This window comes from Thermobia domestica, chromosome 6 (assembly GCF_964235325.1).
Source record: "Thermobia domestica chromosome 6, izTheDome1.hap1.1, whole genome shotgun sequence".
Classification (NCBI taxonomy): Eukaryota; Metazoa; Arthropoda; class Insecta; order Zygentoma; family Lepismatidae; genus Thermobia; species Thermobia domestica.
The window spans coordinates 19,422,532-19,441,613 of NC_137459.1; the positions used below are offsets into that span (position 1 = coordinate 19,422,532).

Genomic DNA, 19,082 nt, shown 5'->3' on the forward strand with positions numbered 1-19,082 from the left:
CAAGCATTTAATTTTACTCTTCAAAAATATGTTCCCAATAATAAAGCTTTCTAAACAATTAAAGAAAGAAGACACCAAAAAAAACTGCACGGCTTATTCTCTCATTACTTATTCATAGAGAGACATTTTTTTTTTTTTTTTTTGGTGACACGCGAAAATTATCAGTTTTGTATGAAAATGTTTTGTACCTAACACACACACACACATACACACATATATATATATTATATATATTTCACTATTTGTTAGGCCATATAATGCTCGCGATTAAACGCGAAATTCTGTCGAATTAACGAAATTTGCAACAAGTCTCAACATTCTACGAAATTTACGCAAAAGTGACGACTTTTCGATGCTTGTTCAATTTATTCATTACGATTATTTCTCCCTTCTGCATACCTGGCCGTCAGTAAACGCTACTAGTTCGTCATTTGTCTACCACAATGAAATATGGGACTGCCAGATGTCTGGCGCCAGCCTTCCCTCAGTTTTTCTTGGCTGCAACGAGTGTGGCCCCACATTTGCCTCGTGTCCTTCTGAACGGCGAAGCAACCAGAACAATGCCAAAATCTTAAGTTTTGATAGAGCACAAGAATTTAAAGATCATGGTTACTACATTTTAGATGCACGTTAAAAATTATTTGTGTATAAATTTTGTAATATTAGACTATAGTATTCGCGCCGAGTCCTGAAGCTTGACCTAGATCTACCGATTTCACCACCCAATAGAACGCGAGGGTGTGTTCTGGCAGTCAACCCCCACCCATCAAATTTTGTCAGTGTCTTCTCTCGCGCTATACGGAAAACATCTCCCGAGAGTACATTGTTGGATTGGCGTCAAATTCCGTTTTGTTAGTTGCTTTTTGTTGCGTTACTGTTACCGTTTTACAATAATTGTTACAGTGGCTATGTTGTGCATTGTTAATTTTAAAATGCTTTTTTTTTAATACTCATTTACTATCTCTTCAAAGTTTGGCAACATTGTTGGTGAATTTCAGCTGTTTGACGTTTCCCCAAGTGTGCGCTCGGGAAGCGGCTTCACGAATTGTACCGAAGTTTTCCGATGTGTTGGAGCACAAACAAATTATTTCTATGATTGGTTTAGAGCCCAAGCTTCATGACTCGGCGCGAGTACTATAGCCTGGAAGCAACGCGATTCATGTGTGAAGCACAATGAAGGCGAAAATCACAAAAAGAGGTTGTTTTGTGTTACCAAGAAAAGAATAAATTTAACACCAGAAAACACTGAAACAATGCTTACGTGTTGTTTGCGTAAATAAACTGTGAACACTGAAGTTTTTTTTATTAATGTTTTGTGTTATTATTTTTTTTTAATGATAGTTTTGTTCAATGAGGATGCTTAGTGTTATTTTTTAAAAACTTAAATATTGGTGAGCTCATGTCATGATGATTGATGAGTGGAAATTAAGGTGATATAAAAGGTAACTAATTGTAATTGCCAAGGAAAATAGTGTTCTTACATTGAATTTTTATTCACCGATTTTATCCCGCTTTACGCATATTTTTATAACGAAATTATGAATTCTTATTTACCACAAAATCGTGTCTCTACTTATTCAACTTGTCTCTGTATGAAGTCTGAATATTTAACTCTGGGATTTAATTGAAATATTTTTCTCTCTCCCTTGAAAATACATTAGAAAAAAAGCGGACACATGGTGCCATTTATTGGTTATTAGCGCTCCTTTAAACTCAGTTTAAAATTAAAGTTGCCGAGGAGTCTAATAAAGCTTCAGAAGTGAAGTTACACCTGCAATTTCAGCAAAAGTGCCTTCCCATCCAATAAATGTTCCTTTGCCAAGGACTTCTAAAGGAACAAATTTTGACTACAATTTCAAATAGAAAAACCATGATTATCTAGAAGTCACAGAAAAACCTGTACTGCAAATGGACTATTCGTTTGAAAGTTATTAAGTATCTGATGGGCGGCCTGAATAAGGTTATTTGCTGGCATTTACAGGCTCACGTCCAAAAATATTGCAATTTTATAGCCTAGTCGTACACTGACTCCTAGGCAGAGTTGATGTATAAGTTACAATTTATTTATCTTATATTTTGGGAATGTACAACCACTTGTGGGTTTTCCTTTAATTTTTTTTTTGGGGGGGGGGAGGGGCATAAGCTATAGAATATTTAGCTTATATGTAAATCCTGCACTGATCCTAGGAATAACATGACTTGTACTTTAGCTTCTAGATATAAACATTAGTTTTACCCTTGCTCCTACATATAAATATGAGAGTTTTACCTAGCTCCTATATATAAACATGAGAGTTTTACCTAGCTCCTATATATAAACATGAGAGTTTTACCTAGCTCCTATATATAAACATTAGTTTTACCCTTGCTCCTACATATAAACATGAGAGTTGTAGCCTAGCTCTTACATATAAACATAAGAGTTGTGCCCTAGCTCCTACATATAACATGAGAGAGCTCCTTCGTGACTAAGCGGTTAGTGTGCGCGCCTTTGACGTGGGAGATCCAGGTTCGGATTCCACGTTGATCAGTAGGTCTACGTCTCATATAGTATCGCTGCTGAACGGGACGTTTCACTCAATATAAACATGAGAAGTTGTACCCTAGCTCCTACATATAAACGTGAGAATTGTACCCTAGCTCCTACACATAAACATGAGAGTTTTACCCTAGCTCCTACATGTAAACATGAGAGTTTTACCCTAGCTCCTACATATAAACATGAGAGTTTTACCCTAGCTCCTACATATAAACATGAGAGTTTTACCCTAGCTCCTACATATAAACATGAGAGTTTTACCCTAGCTCCTACATATAAACATGAGAGTTTTACCCTAGCTCCTACATATAAACATGAGAGTTTTACCCTAGCTCCTACATATAAACATGAGAGTTTTACCCTAGCTCCTACATATAAACATGAGAGTTTTACCCTAGCTCCTACATGTAAACATGAGAGTTTTACCCTAGCTCCTACATATAAACATGAGAGTTTTACCCTAGCTCCTACATATAAACATGAGAGTTTTACCCTAGCTCCTACATGTAAACATGGGAGTTTTACCCTAGCTCCTACATATAAATATGTAATTGAAGTTGTAATGAACACTTTCGAAAGACCAACAAATACTAGCCTACCAATGCATTTTGTAGATTCGCATACTAGTATACATATGTGATTCTTAAAGTGTAAGGATTGCAGTATCTTTTAACGTCAGCATACAATCATGTTGTATATAATAGAAGAAGAGCAAGAAAAATTGCGATTGGTAGATTTTACATAAGGAATGCACATCAATTTAATAAATCAACTTGAATAAGGATGTTAAAAAAAGAAAAGTACTCATTCAAAGATTATTTTTACATGCTAGAGCTATAAGGTGATGCTGAAAATAAATAAATAAATAAATAAACATATTCTTAGGCTAACTACATAGAATAAGATAAGAATTTTAACAAGGACACACATTAATTAGAACTGTGGCAATAGGTGTATATCAGAAAACATTTTACCTGAAAGAATTATTTATATTGTAGCACTCAAATGTACTTCTCGAAGTTTGCATCTGAATCTTCCCTGCGCCTTTCATACTCATCGGTGATGCTATGACAAATGATTTAAATCTAGGGATGCTACTGTAAGTCCTGAATCTGGGAAATGAGCTCGCAGTGGGTGTGAAAGTACCACTACTTTGTAACTGGGTAAATTTGGGAAAGTTTGTCTGATGTTGTTGGAATGAAGAGAGATTGCCGTTAAACCCAGAAGTTGAAGAGAAACTCCGGGCGAAATCATTTCGTAATTCACATTCCTCGGTATCGAAATCCATAGATGAAGATCGAACTGACTGAGAGCATCCACTCTGCGTCCTCACTGACATCTGCTGCTGGTGCTCTTTCACGAACTTAGAAAACATCGCACTACTCGATTGATCGAAATTCCCAAAAGCTTCCTGAAAGAACTGACGAAATTCTCCGTGGGAACTCATTAGCATTGAATTCGTTGAGAGATTTGTATCAAGTTTGCTCGCCATTTGAAGAAACCTCTCTTTCGATTCTTTAGTCATTTTATTAAACCTCTCTTGTATCAAATGATCCTCCATTTTCATCGCTTATCAAACTCACTACTCAATTTCCTGTTTATTGAGTCTACTTCAAACTACTACACGTCATAATAAACCATTCTTCGAACACTGAAAAACAAACAAAAATGTTATACTATTAAAATAAGTATCAAGCAAAGGAAAAAAAAAAAGGTATTTGCCTACTTAAATGCTGACACAAATCATTTTAGTTGCGTCTGCAAAATTTAAGACCAAAAGAAGTGAAAGAAACAAAAGTAAAGCAAAAGAAAATTATTTCTTAAAGAAAATCTTGTAATTGCATTTCTGTTACTCTGAGATTTCCTGATTACGAGTGAGAAATCATGGAATCAAGTCTTCATCATCTTTCAAATGATACACATATAAGTTTCATTTCAGTCCTTCCCAGCAGATTTGAAAAAAAAAAAAAAAAAAAAAAAACATCTAACATTTCATCCCCTGGATGGAATTTCCCCGTCAAGGAATCCACAAAATGTTGAAGTAACAGAATATACTAGCTCCCATATATATAATAAGGGGTGAAAATTGATATGTCAACATTTTTCTGGTATCGTGGATAAAGTACCCATCAAAATACACATGATATTACACTTCGTTCTGAAAAAAAAAAATAAAATAAAAATAAAATGGAAATTTAATTTATTTTCATATCTCGCAAATTGTTAGCTTTTAGGTCATTTTACTTGAGTTTCGGTGATTTTTTTATTTATCTTAAGCTTCGGCAATTTTTTATTATTTTTTGTCACTCTCTTAATTTTAGTATTGTTTTTGAGATTTTGCACACAAATAAAAACGATTTATGAACAAAAGATTCGAACTGAAGATATTAGTTTCTGCTTCTATATTGTCAAGCAGAAAATGCCAGGCGTCAGGTTGAAACCGGCACATAAGATTAGATAAGAAATAATTTGAAACTAGACTGGCTCGTGGTGCAGGTCTTAGCGAAATTTTTCCGAAATATATAGGCGCTAAAGTCAATCACCTCCACACCAGTTCTAGAGTTTCAACAGTTGCAAGTCGTGTATTGTGTAAACATGTCGAAAGCAAAATAGAATACAGTGTGTTTGTTGCGTCAACTCCTGAATGAATACAGAGCCATGTGGTATTTCGGACAGACAGCAGTGTATTATTTTGTAAATTTTGTGAGGTAAAGGTAAGTGCGGAGAAACGTTTCACAGTACAGTAACATGTACGGACGCAAAAACATTTGAAAATAGCAGCGCGGGCGGAAGAGAGAGGGAGAGACTTGTTTTCAACAACTCCTCGGACAAAGTACTTATGTGTACTCGAAAACTGTTTTTCCAGGATCTTTCCGAAGGTATGATTTCTGCAAACATCCCGCTGAAGATGATGAAAAACCCGGCATTACGTCAGTTCCCTGAAAAAAATGTATAAGACGAAATTTTCCTGACAAGTCCACTCTGCGCACATGATACAAGGAGACCATGGGGAGGATTCGCAATCAACTTCGGAACAAGAAAAAGTTCGTCTCCATTGATAAAACCACAGATGAGGAGGCAGTTTTGCTGCAAATGTTCTGGATGGTACATTCCAAGACGCCTGCCCTGGACAAGTACAACGTATTTCTGATAACGTCAAAAATAATGGAAAGAGTCAATTATCAGACTACTTGTAAGTTGTTCGATAAAACTTTGTTTCTTTTACGGCCTAAGGAGTTAAACATGACAGTGCCCTTGTTTTCGGGTCAGATGTTACACCTAACAGTAAAGGCTGGAAAGGCTATAAAAGACACTCTACACGAAAATGCTTCACGTTACTTGGCCCCTTACTTTATTTATTTTATTTACTTGATTCTCACTTTCCTTTAACTTACGTGACTTTTTATTGCATTTACATCTAAAGATCCTGCAATATTGACTCCTTTTCTAGGAGTTATATTTGTAGTCTTTACAGTAATTAAAAAACTCAATCATATTTTTTCATTCATTCTCATTTTCTTCCTTTATCTCACTTTATCTCTCTCTCTAAGTTATTAATATAACCTTTTAAATTACATTCGCTTATTTACTGACTATGGTAAGTCTTTTAACTATGAAAAAGTTCTGAACCTGACTATGAATTATATAGGATGTTTCAAAATAACACCGACAACGTTTGAGAGGTAATTCCTGACACCAAGATAAGACAAAAAGTATAGACCAACCTGGGTGCACAAATGCTTCCTTTAGGAGTTACAGGATGTCGAAAACATAAACAAAATGAACTTTAAAGGTCCATAGCTCCAAAACTCTGGGACCTACCGTAGTCGGGTCAAGTCTTCACTTAGGAACTAATATGTGCCCTATCCAGAAATTTATGTTTTACAATCCTAAGGTACTCAAGCAACAATTTCTTTTTAGAGGCAGTTTGGCTACGGGCATATAATTTGAAGTACTCACCAACTAACTCTATAAAAAATGTTGAGGAAGTGCCGCAGGATTCTGAAACTTGGATATTTGAATAGGGCACATACTAGTTCCTAAGTGAAGTCTTCACCCGACTACGGTAGGTCCTATAGTTTTGGAGCTATGGACCTGTAAAGTTCACTTTTTATTATGTTTTCGGCAGCTTATAACTCCGAAAGAAAGCATTTCTGCAGCCAGGTTGGACTATACTTTTTGTCTTATCTTGGTGTCAGGAATCACCTTCCAAACGTTGTCGGTGCTGTTTTGAAACACCCTGTATATACAGATATATAATATGGAACAACTAGCAAAAAAAAAGAAAGAAAGAAAAAAAACTTCATTATTACTTTGTAAAACTTCTCTGGATGATTAATTGATATTGTCTTACTGAATTTAAATATTTCTAGTAAATAGAGTCCACGGAACATTCTTATCTCAGGGCCTCCAAATACATAAATTCTAGCCTGGTTAAAATTGTTAAACCGTTAGGCACAGAGGTGACAATTGGCTCTTACACACGAATCTTGTTTTTATAACACCACTATTTGAATGCTAATGAAAGAACAATACTAGAAGTTCCGAGTGAAGCTGGTTTCATAATCAACTGTAACTTTAAAACTTGTCTGTATTGCATAAAACAAAAGACGATTAAAATTTCTTAACTATATATATAAAACTACAAGAGCTGACAAATTATTGAGCACTTCGTGTAGGACTACAATGATTAAATCTGCCATGATTATAGCTTTCCGGAATTAACCCACAGGAAAATAGCCAAAACTGAATATTTTTAATTTTTAGGGGGTCTAAAGAGGGGATGAAGAAATTTCTCCATGTTATTTAAATGGGCCTTTTTTTTATCTATAATCTTATGTTTTAGGTACTTAGAATTGGAATAAAAATTTGAAACTTTGTATGCATGTTCGTTTTTGTTAGCGTTACCTAAATGAATTATCAGAATTAAAAATTTCCAACCGTAGAATGGTTTTATGGGGAACTGAAAAATCTTTTCCATGTTATTTATATGAGACGTATTCTGCACCCCAAAGTGTTTAGGCACTTCCGGCATGATTACGATCATAAAATTTGGCATGATTGTAGCCTTCCAGGACTAACCGACAGGAAAATTGCCAAAAGTGAATATTTTTAATTTTTAGGGGTCTACAGGGGGATGAAGAAATTCCCATGCTATTTAAATGGGCGTTTTCTTGGGATACAAAATCTGATCTTTTAGACAGTTGAAATAGGAAAAGAAACGATAGAATTGTGGGTTGAAGGGGTGCGAGGCCGTAGTCCGAGCAAAGACAGTGTGTGGGGGTGAAGCTTCCGGATGGGAGGATTCAGGAAATATGAAGAGCATGTTCACGAAATTCACTGTTGATGCAAAGGTGGATAGATAAGAAATGCGTGGCCGTGGGCCGAGCAGACTCGGGGGTCTGGGGTGGGACCCGCAGCTAGTAAATATATAAAACCGTAATCTTAAAATTAATACAAGCGTTAATATTTATACAAGGAAGATGAGGGTACTAGATAATAATACTTTATTTAATCACACAATCATCAGCTTTCTAGTTATCATAGAAACTAAGTAAAGACTAAAGATCTTTATTCCATTTACCAAGAATTTCCACAACTTATTTGTAACACTTTCTAAAGTTTCAATAATGCTGTAATGACTCACATCAAACTCTAGCTAACTTTACGTTGGCTAAAACCTTGTCACCATTTTTAATTGCAACTAGGTGATTTATCTATGTATATGATGCAGCACGAGGTTGTGCTTCTGTTTAGAATTCGAAGCCACATATCATTACTGAATCAACCTAACGCTTCTCTTACTACAAACTCATTCTATATATATCTTTTTCCAATGTTAAACAGGGAGTTAGGATTTAGATTTCTGGGCTTTCGGCATCTAAGGCCATTTAGCCCGTCACGTATGAGGAATGATGTCCCTCGGCGAGCACACTATCCGGGGAAAGGAAAGGAGGAAAAGACTGAGGAAGGAAGGAAACGGCCTGCGTGTTAGGTACCATCCCGGTATTTGCCTGGTGTCAGTGAGCAAAACCCAGAAAAAACTCATTCAGGGTGGCTGGCCTGAAAAAACGTGTCGCACTTTTTCGATGGAGTGCCCCCACCGGGAATCGATCCCAGGACCGCTTGCACCGAAAGCGAGAGAGTTAGCGGCTCAATGTTAAACAGCTGTCACACGACGCATTTAAGAACAGTAACTATACTGGAAGTGCAGAAATCAGGGCAATTTATAGAAGTGAAAAGGTCGTTGATAGGATACATAGTGGAGAGCACAACTAACAGATGATAGTACTTGTTTCTGATGGTCCGAATTGGATATATAATCTACTCAATTACTTCTCGTGCAGAACTTTAAAATATAATTCTTTCTATTATGAAATGTTATTTTAATAGGTTAAGAAAAAGCAGTTTTTAAACATTTTTTCGATTTTGTTCGGTTTCAGATATTGTCATTTTTGTCCCCAATTCAGACAGAAAAAAAAAAAACACTGTCAAAAAAAGCCACGCAACGCTTCGAATAGTGTACATAAAGGACTTACTAGGAATTACACCCGAAGAGCAAGGCGAATCAAATGTTTTCTTAGGAAGTCTGTTTGCTGAGTTGAAATGCAATCAAAATTCGCACCTATAAAGTTATTGGTGTGTAATAATCGGTTGTTTCCTCCATTCGTCAATATTAGAGAAGTTCCTTTCACTCTGCTTTACAGGGGTAAAGTTACTCCAGATCACTTCATTATACAGGGTTTTTAAAACAACACGGACAATGTTTGGTAGGTGATTCCTTACACCAAGATAAAGCAAAAAGCATAGTCCAACCTGGGTGCACAAATGCTTCCATTCCAAGTTATAGGCTGCCAAAAGCATAAACAAAATGAACTTTAAAGGTTCATGGTTTCAAAACTATGGCACCTACCGTAGTCGGGTCAAGACTTCACTTAGAAGCTAATATGTGCGCTATCCAAAAATACATGTTTCAGAATTCTAAGGTACTCACGCAACAATTTTTGAGAGGCATATAATTTGAAGTAGGCCTACTCCCCAACTACCTTTATAAAATTGTTGCGGACGTACCCCAGGATTCTGAAACTTGGATATTTAGATAGAGCACATGCTAGTTCCTCAGTGAAGTCTTGACCCGACTACGGTAGATCCCATAGCTTTGTAGCTATGGATCTTTAAATTTCAATTTTTCATGTTTTCGGCAGCCTATAACTCCGAAAAGAAGCATTTGTGCACCCACGTTGGTCAATACTTTTTGTCTTATCTTAGTATCAAGAATCACCTCCGAAACGTTGTTGTGTTGTTTTGAAACACCCTATATACGCTAGTTATTAGAGGTATTATTTAGTTATAATACCTCTATTTATTAAGTTATAATAGAGGTAGTATTTAGTTTCTTCCCAAAATCACTTGGTAGTAATTCTGGCCCCTTTTAGTAGTGATTATGGTACGTTACTTGTAACTGGTGAATATAAATATGGCATACGACTGAAAACTACAGTGCATAAAACACGAACCAACTTGTGCTAAGTGACCACTAAAAAGCACGAATACTATTTAACCGAGTCAAAGCAAGAGCGCAACAGCAGGGCCCGAGCGGCAGCGAAGGTGGGTATACGCATAAACGAGGTCGTTTGCAACGGCTCACTATAAGTCACAGTGCCGGCTCCGGAATCGTCGATGGATTTGAGGGAGATACTAAATATCATCCGACAATAGTTTCTTGATCTTTCTTTGTACTACTTAACAACATGGTTATGGCAGATGAAACTTCTTAAGGCTCACAACCGCGCCGGAAATTCAAACTGATGTATTTGGATGGTCCACAAACAATCGTGCAAGATCACCTTGCACAAAAGGGATATTTCCCTAGGACCTATCATAACTGTTCTACGCGAAGATTTGTTAAGACGATAGTTCTGAAACTATGCACCGCGAAACGGAAATCCATATTTGAATTTAAATAAAGAGTTTACGCTATATTGTCTTTGTGAAGCGTGGAACATCCTGAGGAATCTCATATTTTTTTTTTTTTAATTTTCCATTCCACCAATGATTTCACAATTCAGGGTGTCTACTGAATTTCAATTTCAAAATTCCAGTATATTCAGTACAAATATCAGCAAAATTGCAGTACCTAATACAATGATTTTTTAAAGCTTTTTTTAAAAGGAATAATCACACTCTTGATGATTTCAGGTTTGTAATTGTTTTAGCATCAAATGAATATTTTATTTTTAATAAATTTAGTTAGCTTTGATTTCTTTGAAATAAAAATGATTAGGTATATATAGTTGCTTACGAAAACGCTGAAATCTTTACACAAGCAATGTGCCACATCCACACCATACATTAAAACTGGCCCTCAGTTTTCCATCACTGCGCATATTTTTACTAACTTTACTGACTAGTTTGCAACCTGTATGCTGTACTTGAAGCATTGCATATAATATAATGCATTCATTATTATTATCGTGGGGTACTGAAAAAAAAAAAAAAGAAAAAGAAAGAAAGAAAGATAAAAGCGGAAACTGAACACAATATTAGTAGAAAGGGGGAGTTAGTGACTATCTGTAACCCCAAGAGAGATGGCGTCACGTCTTAACACAATCTATTATTTCAGTAACTGTACTGTATTACGTAAGTATTGCTGTTCTATAAAATCATCTTTTCTCATGAATTTCATTACTTTCCTTTGACCGACAACCTCAATTCATGACTTTCATCTCCTGTAGACACTCTGCTCGCAGGCCTGACCCAGTAAGCCAAGGGCATTATTTGTATTATCTAAATGTTTTATTGTTATATACGCAGCTTGTATAAATAATTGTATATTATTCTGGTCTAGTTATAATGCAAGATTGTTATTATCCTGGACTTTTGGAGTTCAAAAATACAGGGTAGATTATAAAGAATGATAATTTTCTATATTTGATAATTTTTCCAGTATGTGGATCAAAATTCCAGTATATTTTCAATATTTCTAGTATTAAAATTAAATTCCAGTATTTCAAGTATTTCCAGTATCAGTAGACACTCTGCAATTATTCATTTACGCCCCATAAATTAAGTTTATTTAGAGGTCACACGTAGGGCGTAAACTATGCTTGGTCAAATAGTGCGAATGAACTTTGTTTCGATTCCAAAGGTGTTGTTAACACGGGCGTCTCTGGCGGGGGAAGGGGCAGGGGAGGCGTCCCCTCATTATTTTGTGGAGATGAAATGGATCAATGCTTATCTATATGGAAGAAGTATTATCTGTTAAGTATTAGTTTGGTGTGACTGAAATGTTCAACAAACGTGTGCCACTTTTAAGGAAAGTTTTTTTTTTTTTTTTTAATCTACACTTCTTGGTTATTTAAAATATTCTCGGCCGCGGGCAGTTCCAATTTTCCTCATTGCTTAACAAGCAATGATTGGATTCCATTACGAAGAAAGACTGGAGAAAGGAACAGAATGTATGGAAAGTCGATCTGCAAAGTAATATTGAAATATATTTGAGAACTGTAAAACTGCACTGCTGCAAGTGCACTTAAGAACTCGGAGTAGGAATTCATAGGTTTGGCAAAGAATTGTAAATAAGAAGAAAGTGATTGTAGATGGTACTGTTCCCAACATAATACCCATGGAAGATCCTAAATGTTTTATACAGACTGTTCTAAAACGTACAGCACTTCCCCTAATACCCAGTGTAACTACTCCGAGCATCCACGTAAGCAACAGTTCAAATGCGTATCTGGTCCTATAGAAGATGTAAGTATCTGGGAGATGGTCACTACAGGGCCTGACTGGAGGTCAAGTGTCTTCCCACCATGTCCCATAGTGCTCGATAAGGTTTAGGTTTAGAGACCCAGTTGGCTAGGGAAGAAGGAGTGTTCTGGATAGAAGGTGATGGATTCACTTGGCAGTATGGGGACGCGCGTTGTGCTGATAATTGCGCAGACAAAATCTCAGGATAGTACTGACAATACCACGAAGGTAGTACGTACTGGTGATATTCTCCTAAAGGAAAGAGAATATATAGCTTATTTTATGGCCCCTCTCTCACTAATTACCAGAAAGTCTAACGTAGGCTCTATATGACAAATAGAAACACGCCGGATTTTCCCATTCACCTACCAGTTTACATATACGAGCACAGGTCCGTCACTGTGTTCAAAACAAAAACTACTCTCAACACTAAATACCATAATCTTCCATTTGCCTTCCCACTACCGTCTCTCCTGATACCACTGAAGACGTCCTTGGCGATGAGCAGCCGTCACGAGTAATCGTGCGAAAGGAACGCACGATGGTAGATTAATCTTCAGCTATTGACTGTTTAATGTTCATATGATCACAAAAAAAGGTACAGAAAGATTAAATTGATGGACAGTATTAAAAATGTAATTCCTATATCAAGGCGAAAGAGTTTTTTCAGCGGTATCCCTAGTTCAAGTTACAACTTGTGAAGTCACATTTCTTGAAAGAGTTTTGCTAAAAGAAGCAGATTTAAAATACTTATGATACGATACGGTATTTTGTAATGAGGGCAGCTTTAAGAATTTATATATATATATATTTTTAATATATCCTGATGGGAGTACATTTAGGATAATGTGTGTAACCTAGTCTGTTGTTCCAATATCATCACTAAGTCCATCCTTTGCTGCTGGCCTTTTCTCCATCACATTAGTAACCACTGAACCCAGCTTTCACATGTGGCCTCAGACAATGGTATACTCAAACGAAACATCATTAGCTTTACTGCAACAGACACACACACACGCGCGCGTACATGTACGTACGTACGTTCAAACTATATTCATGCGAATCGTCCGTGCATTTAAGACATCTACACGTAGCAGACATATTTTTATACATTTCTATTGGCTAGGGTTTCCTTTTTATTATTATTTTCCTCTGGCAATTTTTCTGCACAAGTGTGGTAAATTTTCTGCGATCACATTCCAGATCGCGACATGTTCTGATATGGGGAACCATAGTAATTTCCATTTGCAGCTCACGACTTTGGAACCCAGCGAAAACAAACGAAACAGATTATAGCGAAAATATGCATACTTAACCTGTTCATGATATTGGTGAAGGTATGAGGATCCCGCTAGTTCATACTTCAATTAAATTCACATTTACTCATAATTTTGACTTAAATTTAATTAGGGTATAACAGCATTCTAGACATCTTCGTCCCCTCCCCCCCAAATTTTAACATGCCAGAGACGCCCATGGTCGTTAACGAGAGTTTATTTCAATTCAAGACAACGTGTAAGAAATAATACTAAACTGTTGAAGTTACAGCCTAAACACAATAATGAAACACTGTCTTCCAATATGAATTGCATTTTTTTAAAATATATATGTATAGATTGTCAAAGCTCTTGAACAACATCACGTCAAAAAGTTACACGCTTTATTTTTCATTAATTTAATATTTATAATGTAAAAATTGGCGTAAAAGAGTATACTTATTAATGTATTATTTTAAAAAAAATAACAAATCAAAGGCTGCTCACTCTAGAAATATTATTTTACAATTATTTACTGTGCTCCTTAATTTTTGGTCCCTAGCTAAACTCGATATATGGGGCGTAAATGCCTAAGTGTGATATAGGATATGACGATGTCTAAAGGCACTGATTCTGAAAATAGTTTAGCAGCATCAAAACCATTCTTTGCTTAGAATGAGCATCACCGTTATATCCTATAACGTGCATAGTCCTATAATCAAACTCCTGGTGATTGGATAATCAAACTCCTGGTGAGTTGAGTTGATTTTGAGTTTGTCCCTTTCAGCAGCGAGGCTATATGAGACGGGACGTACTGATTAACGTGGAATCCGAACCACATGAGCTCCCGCCAGGAATTGAACCAGGGCTCCGACGCCTTGATAGAAAGGATTCTGTTTTACGCGAGATATCTTGAATTGTCTATACCAGGGTTGGCTGGTTTAAATCAAGGTGGGTTGAACCAGCTGGTTTAAAAAACTACTGGTTTAAACAAAACAAAAAAAAAATGTTCGAAAAAGTGTAAGTGTTCGAAAAATCTTGATGAATACATATTTGTGGGTTATCATGTTTCACTCCCGTATTATATTCAGACCTACATTCCCCATTCATTACTCAAAGAGATTATACTACAAAATAACTTTCGTTTCTTTAATGTTTAGTATTGATAAAAAACATCGAAATGCAGCACTTGGGGGGGGGGGGGGAGAGAATTCATACAAACTCCACGAGAGGCATTTATTGAAATTAGAAGTATCTTTTGTATCTATTTATGTATAAATGAGTCTGAGCCAAAGTGAACTCGATTCGTATCTTTATCCACTTTTCTTACTGATATGCAAATTAAACCGTTGTATTTCGTTAACTTGGACTAGTAAAAGTCGTACTGAACTAACTTGGACTAAATTAATTCCTCTGTACTCTGCAGTATTTTGAAATTGTCCATATGTAATTCAGTATAATGGTTTCACTTGTGCAACTGTTTATTTTTTTGTCCTTCTGAAATGACTCTTGACAATTACATAAACAAGTATGTGAAGATCAGTCCAACGTATTTTTTATCAGGAGTCCTTCGTAAGCGAGTCGGCAGACATATCGCATTTGTGGCCAATTACTCCCGGTTTCGAGTTCAAATGGAGGACAGTTTCTCTCGGATGTAAGCCGAGAAACGGTTTGGATTCCGCTTTAAGCTTATGCGGCCTCGTCCAGCATAACCCGGTTGTTGCATAGTAACACCAAGGCGAAACAAACTTAGTTTTGTCCACGTGATATAAATACATAGAGCAAATTATTTATACCAAAAAAACGGGTTTAAACTAGGGATGGGCAAACCCGGTTTTAATAAAAACCGAAAACCGGTTTCTATAAAAACCGAAATTTCTGTTTTCTCCAAAACCGGTTCCGTTTTTCACCGAAACCGGTTTCGGTGAAAACTTTTCGAAAACACACAAAACTATTTCTGTTGAAATGGATTCGGTTTCCGGAGAACAACGAAACACCATTCTGGTCAGAAATAGAACAAATTTTGAAAAAAAAAAAACGAAATCGGTTTTGAAGAAAACCGTAACCGGATCAGGTGGAAAACCGAACCGGTTTTGGAGAATTCGAACAGAATCGGAAAATTTTCAAAAACCGGTTTCGGTTTTTCTAAAAACCGAAAAACCGGTTTTTGTGCCCACCACTAGTTTAAACCCAAAAAACATTTTTTTTTGTTTTTTCAATAAAAACCATGGTTTTACAAACCCTGATCTATACACCTACTAACTTCACCCAGGTTCAATTGAGTTGAGTTGATTTTGAGTTTAACGTCCCGTTCAGCAGCGAGGCTATATGAGACGTGGACCTACTGATTAACGTGGAATCCGAACCACATGAGCTCCCGCCGGGAATCGAACCCGGGTCTCCCACGCCAAAGGCGCGTACGCTAACCGCTTAGCCACGAGGAGCTCTCACCCAGGTTCAAGTCTAGATCCACGTAAATACAAAGTAGCGTCCTTCATAACCTTAGTGCTGCGCAAATACGTAGAGCAGATCAATAGACCAACAATTACGAAGCTTACGTGAAAATACATGTGACCTCTTAATGCCTCGAGAGCCGAGTGAGAGATATTAGTAATTAAAGATGTCTCTTTGTTCAATAAGTAAGAGTACCATGCACAAATCTTTGATACACATCGCAGCGTGTGATTCTTTATATAACCCATATGCCCTTTGTGAGGGTATGTATTTGTCAGGGTTGGCAAAAACCATGGTTTTTATTGATTTTTTTTTTTTTGTTTAAATAATTTTCTCCATATATTTATATCACATATGGACAGAAACAAGTTGGTTTCGCCTTGGTGTTATTATGCAACAGCAGGGTTATGCTGGAAGGGGTCACATAAGCTTAAAGCGGAATCCAAACCGCTTCTCGGCTTACATTCGAGAGAAATTGTCCTCCAGCTTAACTCGAAACCATGACTAATTGGCCACAAATGCGATACGTCTGCCGACTCACTCACGAAGGACTCCTGATAAAATTACGTTGGACTGATCTTTACATACTTGTTTATGTAATTGTCAAGAGTCATATCAGAAGGACAAAAAGATAAACAATTACACAAGTGAAACCAATATACAGAATTACATATGGCAATTTCAAAGTCTGCAGAGTACAGAAGAAATAATTTATTCCACGTTAGTTTACTACGACTTTTATTAGTCCAAATTAAAGAAATACAACGACTTAATTTGCATATCAGTAAGAAAAGTGAATACAGATACGAATTATTTGTCACTTTGGCTCTGACCCATTTATACATAAATAGATACCAAAAATACTTCTGATTTCAATAAATGCTTCTCGTGGGGTTTTGTATGACCCCCTCCCAAAAAAAGTACGGCATTTCGATGTATTTTATCAATAGTAATCATTATTAAAAGGAAACAATATTTAGAATTTTCATTTGATTGCAATTGCACAACAATAATAATAAACTATAAAAAAATCACAAAAGAAACATTCATAAACTTATACATAAAAACGCTGCTTTTGTAGTATAATCTCTGTGATTAATGAATGAGGAATTTAGGTCAATATAATACGAATAATATACGGGAGTGAAACCTAATAACTCACAAATGTGTATTCATCAAGACTCTACGAACACTTACACTTTTACTAACATTTTTCGTCTTTTGGTTTAAACCACTTTTTTTTTTTTTAAACAGTTGGTTTAAACCAGTCAACCTTGGAATTTATACTCATGAAATGAAATATTTAAGTTTTACGTCCCACAGTTATGCCGGTTAGGCTAAAGGAGACGGTGATTATGAGAAATGGTGGAATGAAGAATATGGGAGTAAACGGGAGAACCCCGAGAAAACCCACGAACACGGTGTTTGTCTACCACAAAGTACACACGGCGCGAGCTGGGATCGAACCAGGGACCCCAAGCACCGGAGGCAAACGTTCTACCACTGAGCCACCGCGCCCCCATATTTATACTCATCACAATTACAAAAAATAAACCGTAATCACTACCAAGTAATTTGGGGAGAAACTAAATAATATCCATAATAATAATAATGGGCGTCGCTGTAATGTATTTTTTAAATAACCTGCACTTCTGCTAATAACCTGTCCTTCCCTTTGTAATCTTGTTACTATCACGTATGTGCAACATGGTGGAACTCATATCATGCTTCATAAATCCTAGTGCTAAAAATGGTATCAATATGTTAGTGCGTATTTTTCACATTTGTCTTCGTTTACGCACATACCCATCGTTTCCACGCCTATTCAATCCGCGCGGACCCTGCCCTGAACCGGAACACACAGTTTACTTGCTTGTGACACCAGGTCCCCTATTGTAAATCAGCAACAAATTAAACCGGATTAAGTGCCGTATCGCCGGACCAATTTTAGGAAATTTACCGGGTCAATTGGAGAATTTATTTAAGTTTGTGAGGAAGAAGTACAAGGCAGGTAAGGGGAATAGTAAAAGTTACGAAAGTGGTTATATTTGTTGATTGTTTTTGATGTTGTTAGCGGCACTGTATGTGGAGGCGGATGGACTATTTCGCGGAGAGGTACACTTGTTTTACATTACGGATCCATAAATCGTAAAATGGGCAAGGTTCTAGATTATTGGCCCCCTTCCCATTGAGCAGTAATAAAGACACAAAACAACGTGCCCTGAGGGGCTCTAACCCGCCTTCACTCGCTAACGCTCGCTCGGCAATACTGTGTAAATTAAATGTATAATCTTAAATACAGAAAGAAACCAGCCAAGCTACTAACCTACATGGGGGACCAGTAATCTAGAACCTTCCCCCTGCGGGGCTTCTAACCCGTTCATACTACTACTATTACTACTCTTGCTCCTGCTTTTATTACTACTAATACTTATACTATGGATCTGTATTAAAGTAATACTGCACAGCTAATGTAACGTAATCTAATATAACTTAATGTAATCCAACAAAACATAACCGAATGCAATACATTTTGGTGCTTTTTTTTTTTTTTTTTTTTTTTTTGTTTTCAGTGGTCCGGCGAAGCGGCAAAAATGCCATTAAAAAGTTGTCTTTATTCGAGAATTTTAGAATTTAAAAGTTTCAGGAAAATGGCAAGGTATGATGTGCACTATTTTCATAATGTAACCTTTTGAAACTAAACTACCACATATCAAACGCTTCCCTTTTCCTCACGAGAAAAGAATAAACAGTAAAAATGTACGGATAGCGTATGACAATGTTTTCTACGGTATATGCAATATCCGTTATTCTACAAACCTGATGTCTTAAGGCTAGCGGCTAACAAATTTCAAACCACAGAAGCCGAAAACGAAACCAAGAATGGACAATTTTCGAATAACCAGACCTAGTTTAAAGATCTTGGCTGTTATGATGATTCATACGTACGTAGGAAAATACATAAACGCAAATCAATATACATACAACAAGGGGAGAAACGTAATTACACTTTAACTATAGAGGCATATGTAAGGCATGTATACTAATACTGTATGTATAACATAATAGTTATGTCTTAACAG

At 36.5% G+C, this 19,082-nt stretch overlaps 1 protein-coding gene across 3 annotated transcripts in view; it reads right to left on the minus strand.

Moving 5' to 3' along the window:
- LOC145687868 (FYVE, RhoGEF and PH domain-containing protein 2-like) overlaps nt 1-19,082 on the minus strand; it is a 56,595-nt gene that overhangs the window by 36,613 nt on the left and 900 nt on the right. For 2 of the 3 annotated variants that reach the window (XM_081761372.1, XM_081761373.1), the window contains exon 2: nt 3,514-4,190. In XM_081761372.1, coding sequence (XP_081617498.1) covers nt 3,514-4,106 — 593 coding nt within the window. In that variant the 5' untranslated portion in view covers nt 4,107-4,190. Of the gene's footprint in view, nt 1-3,513; nt 4,191-18,819; nt 19,079-19,082 lie in introns of those variants that run through there. The other variant, XM_081761374.1, reaches the window with a different exon arrangement.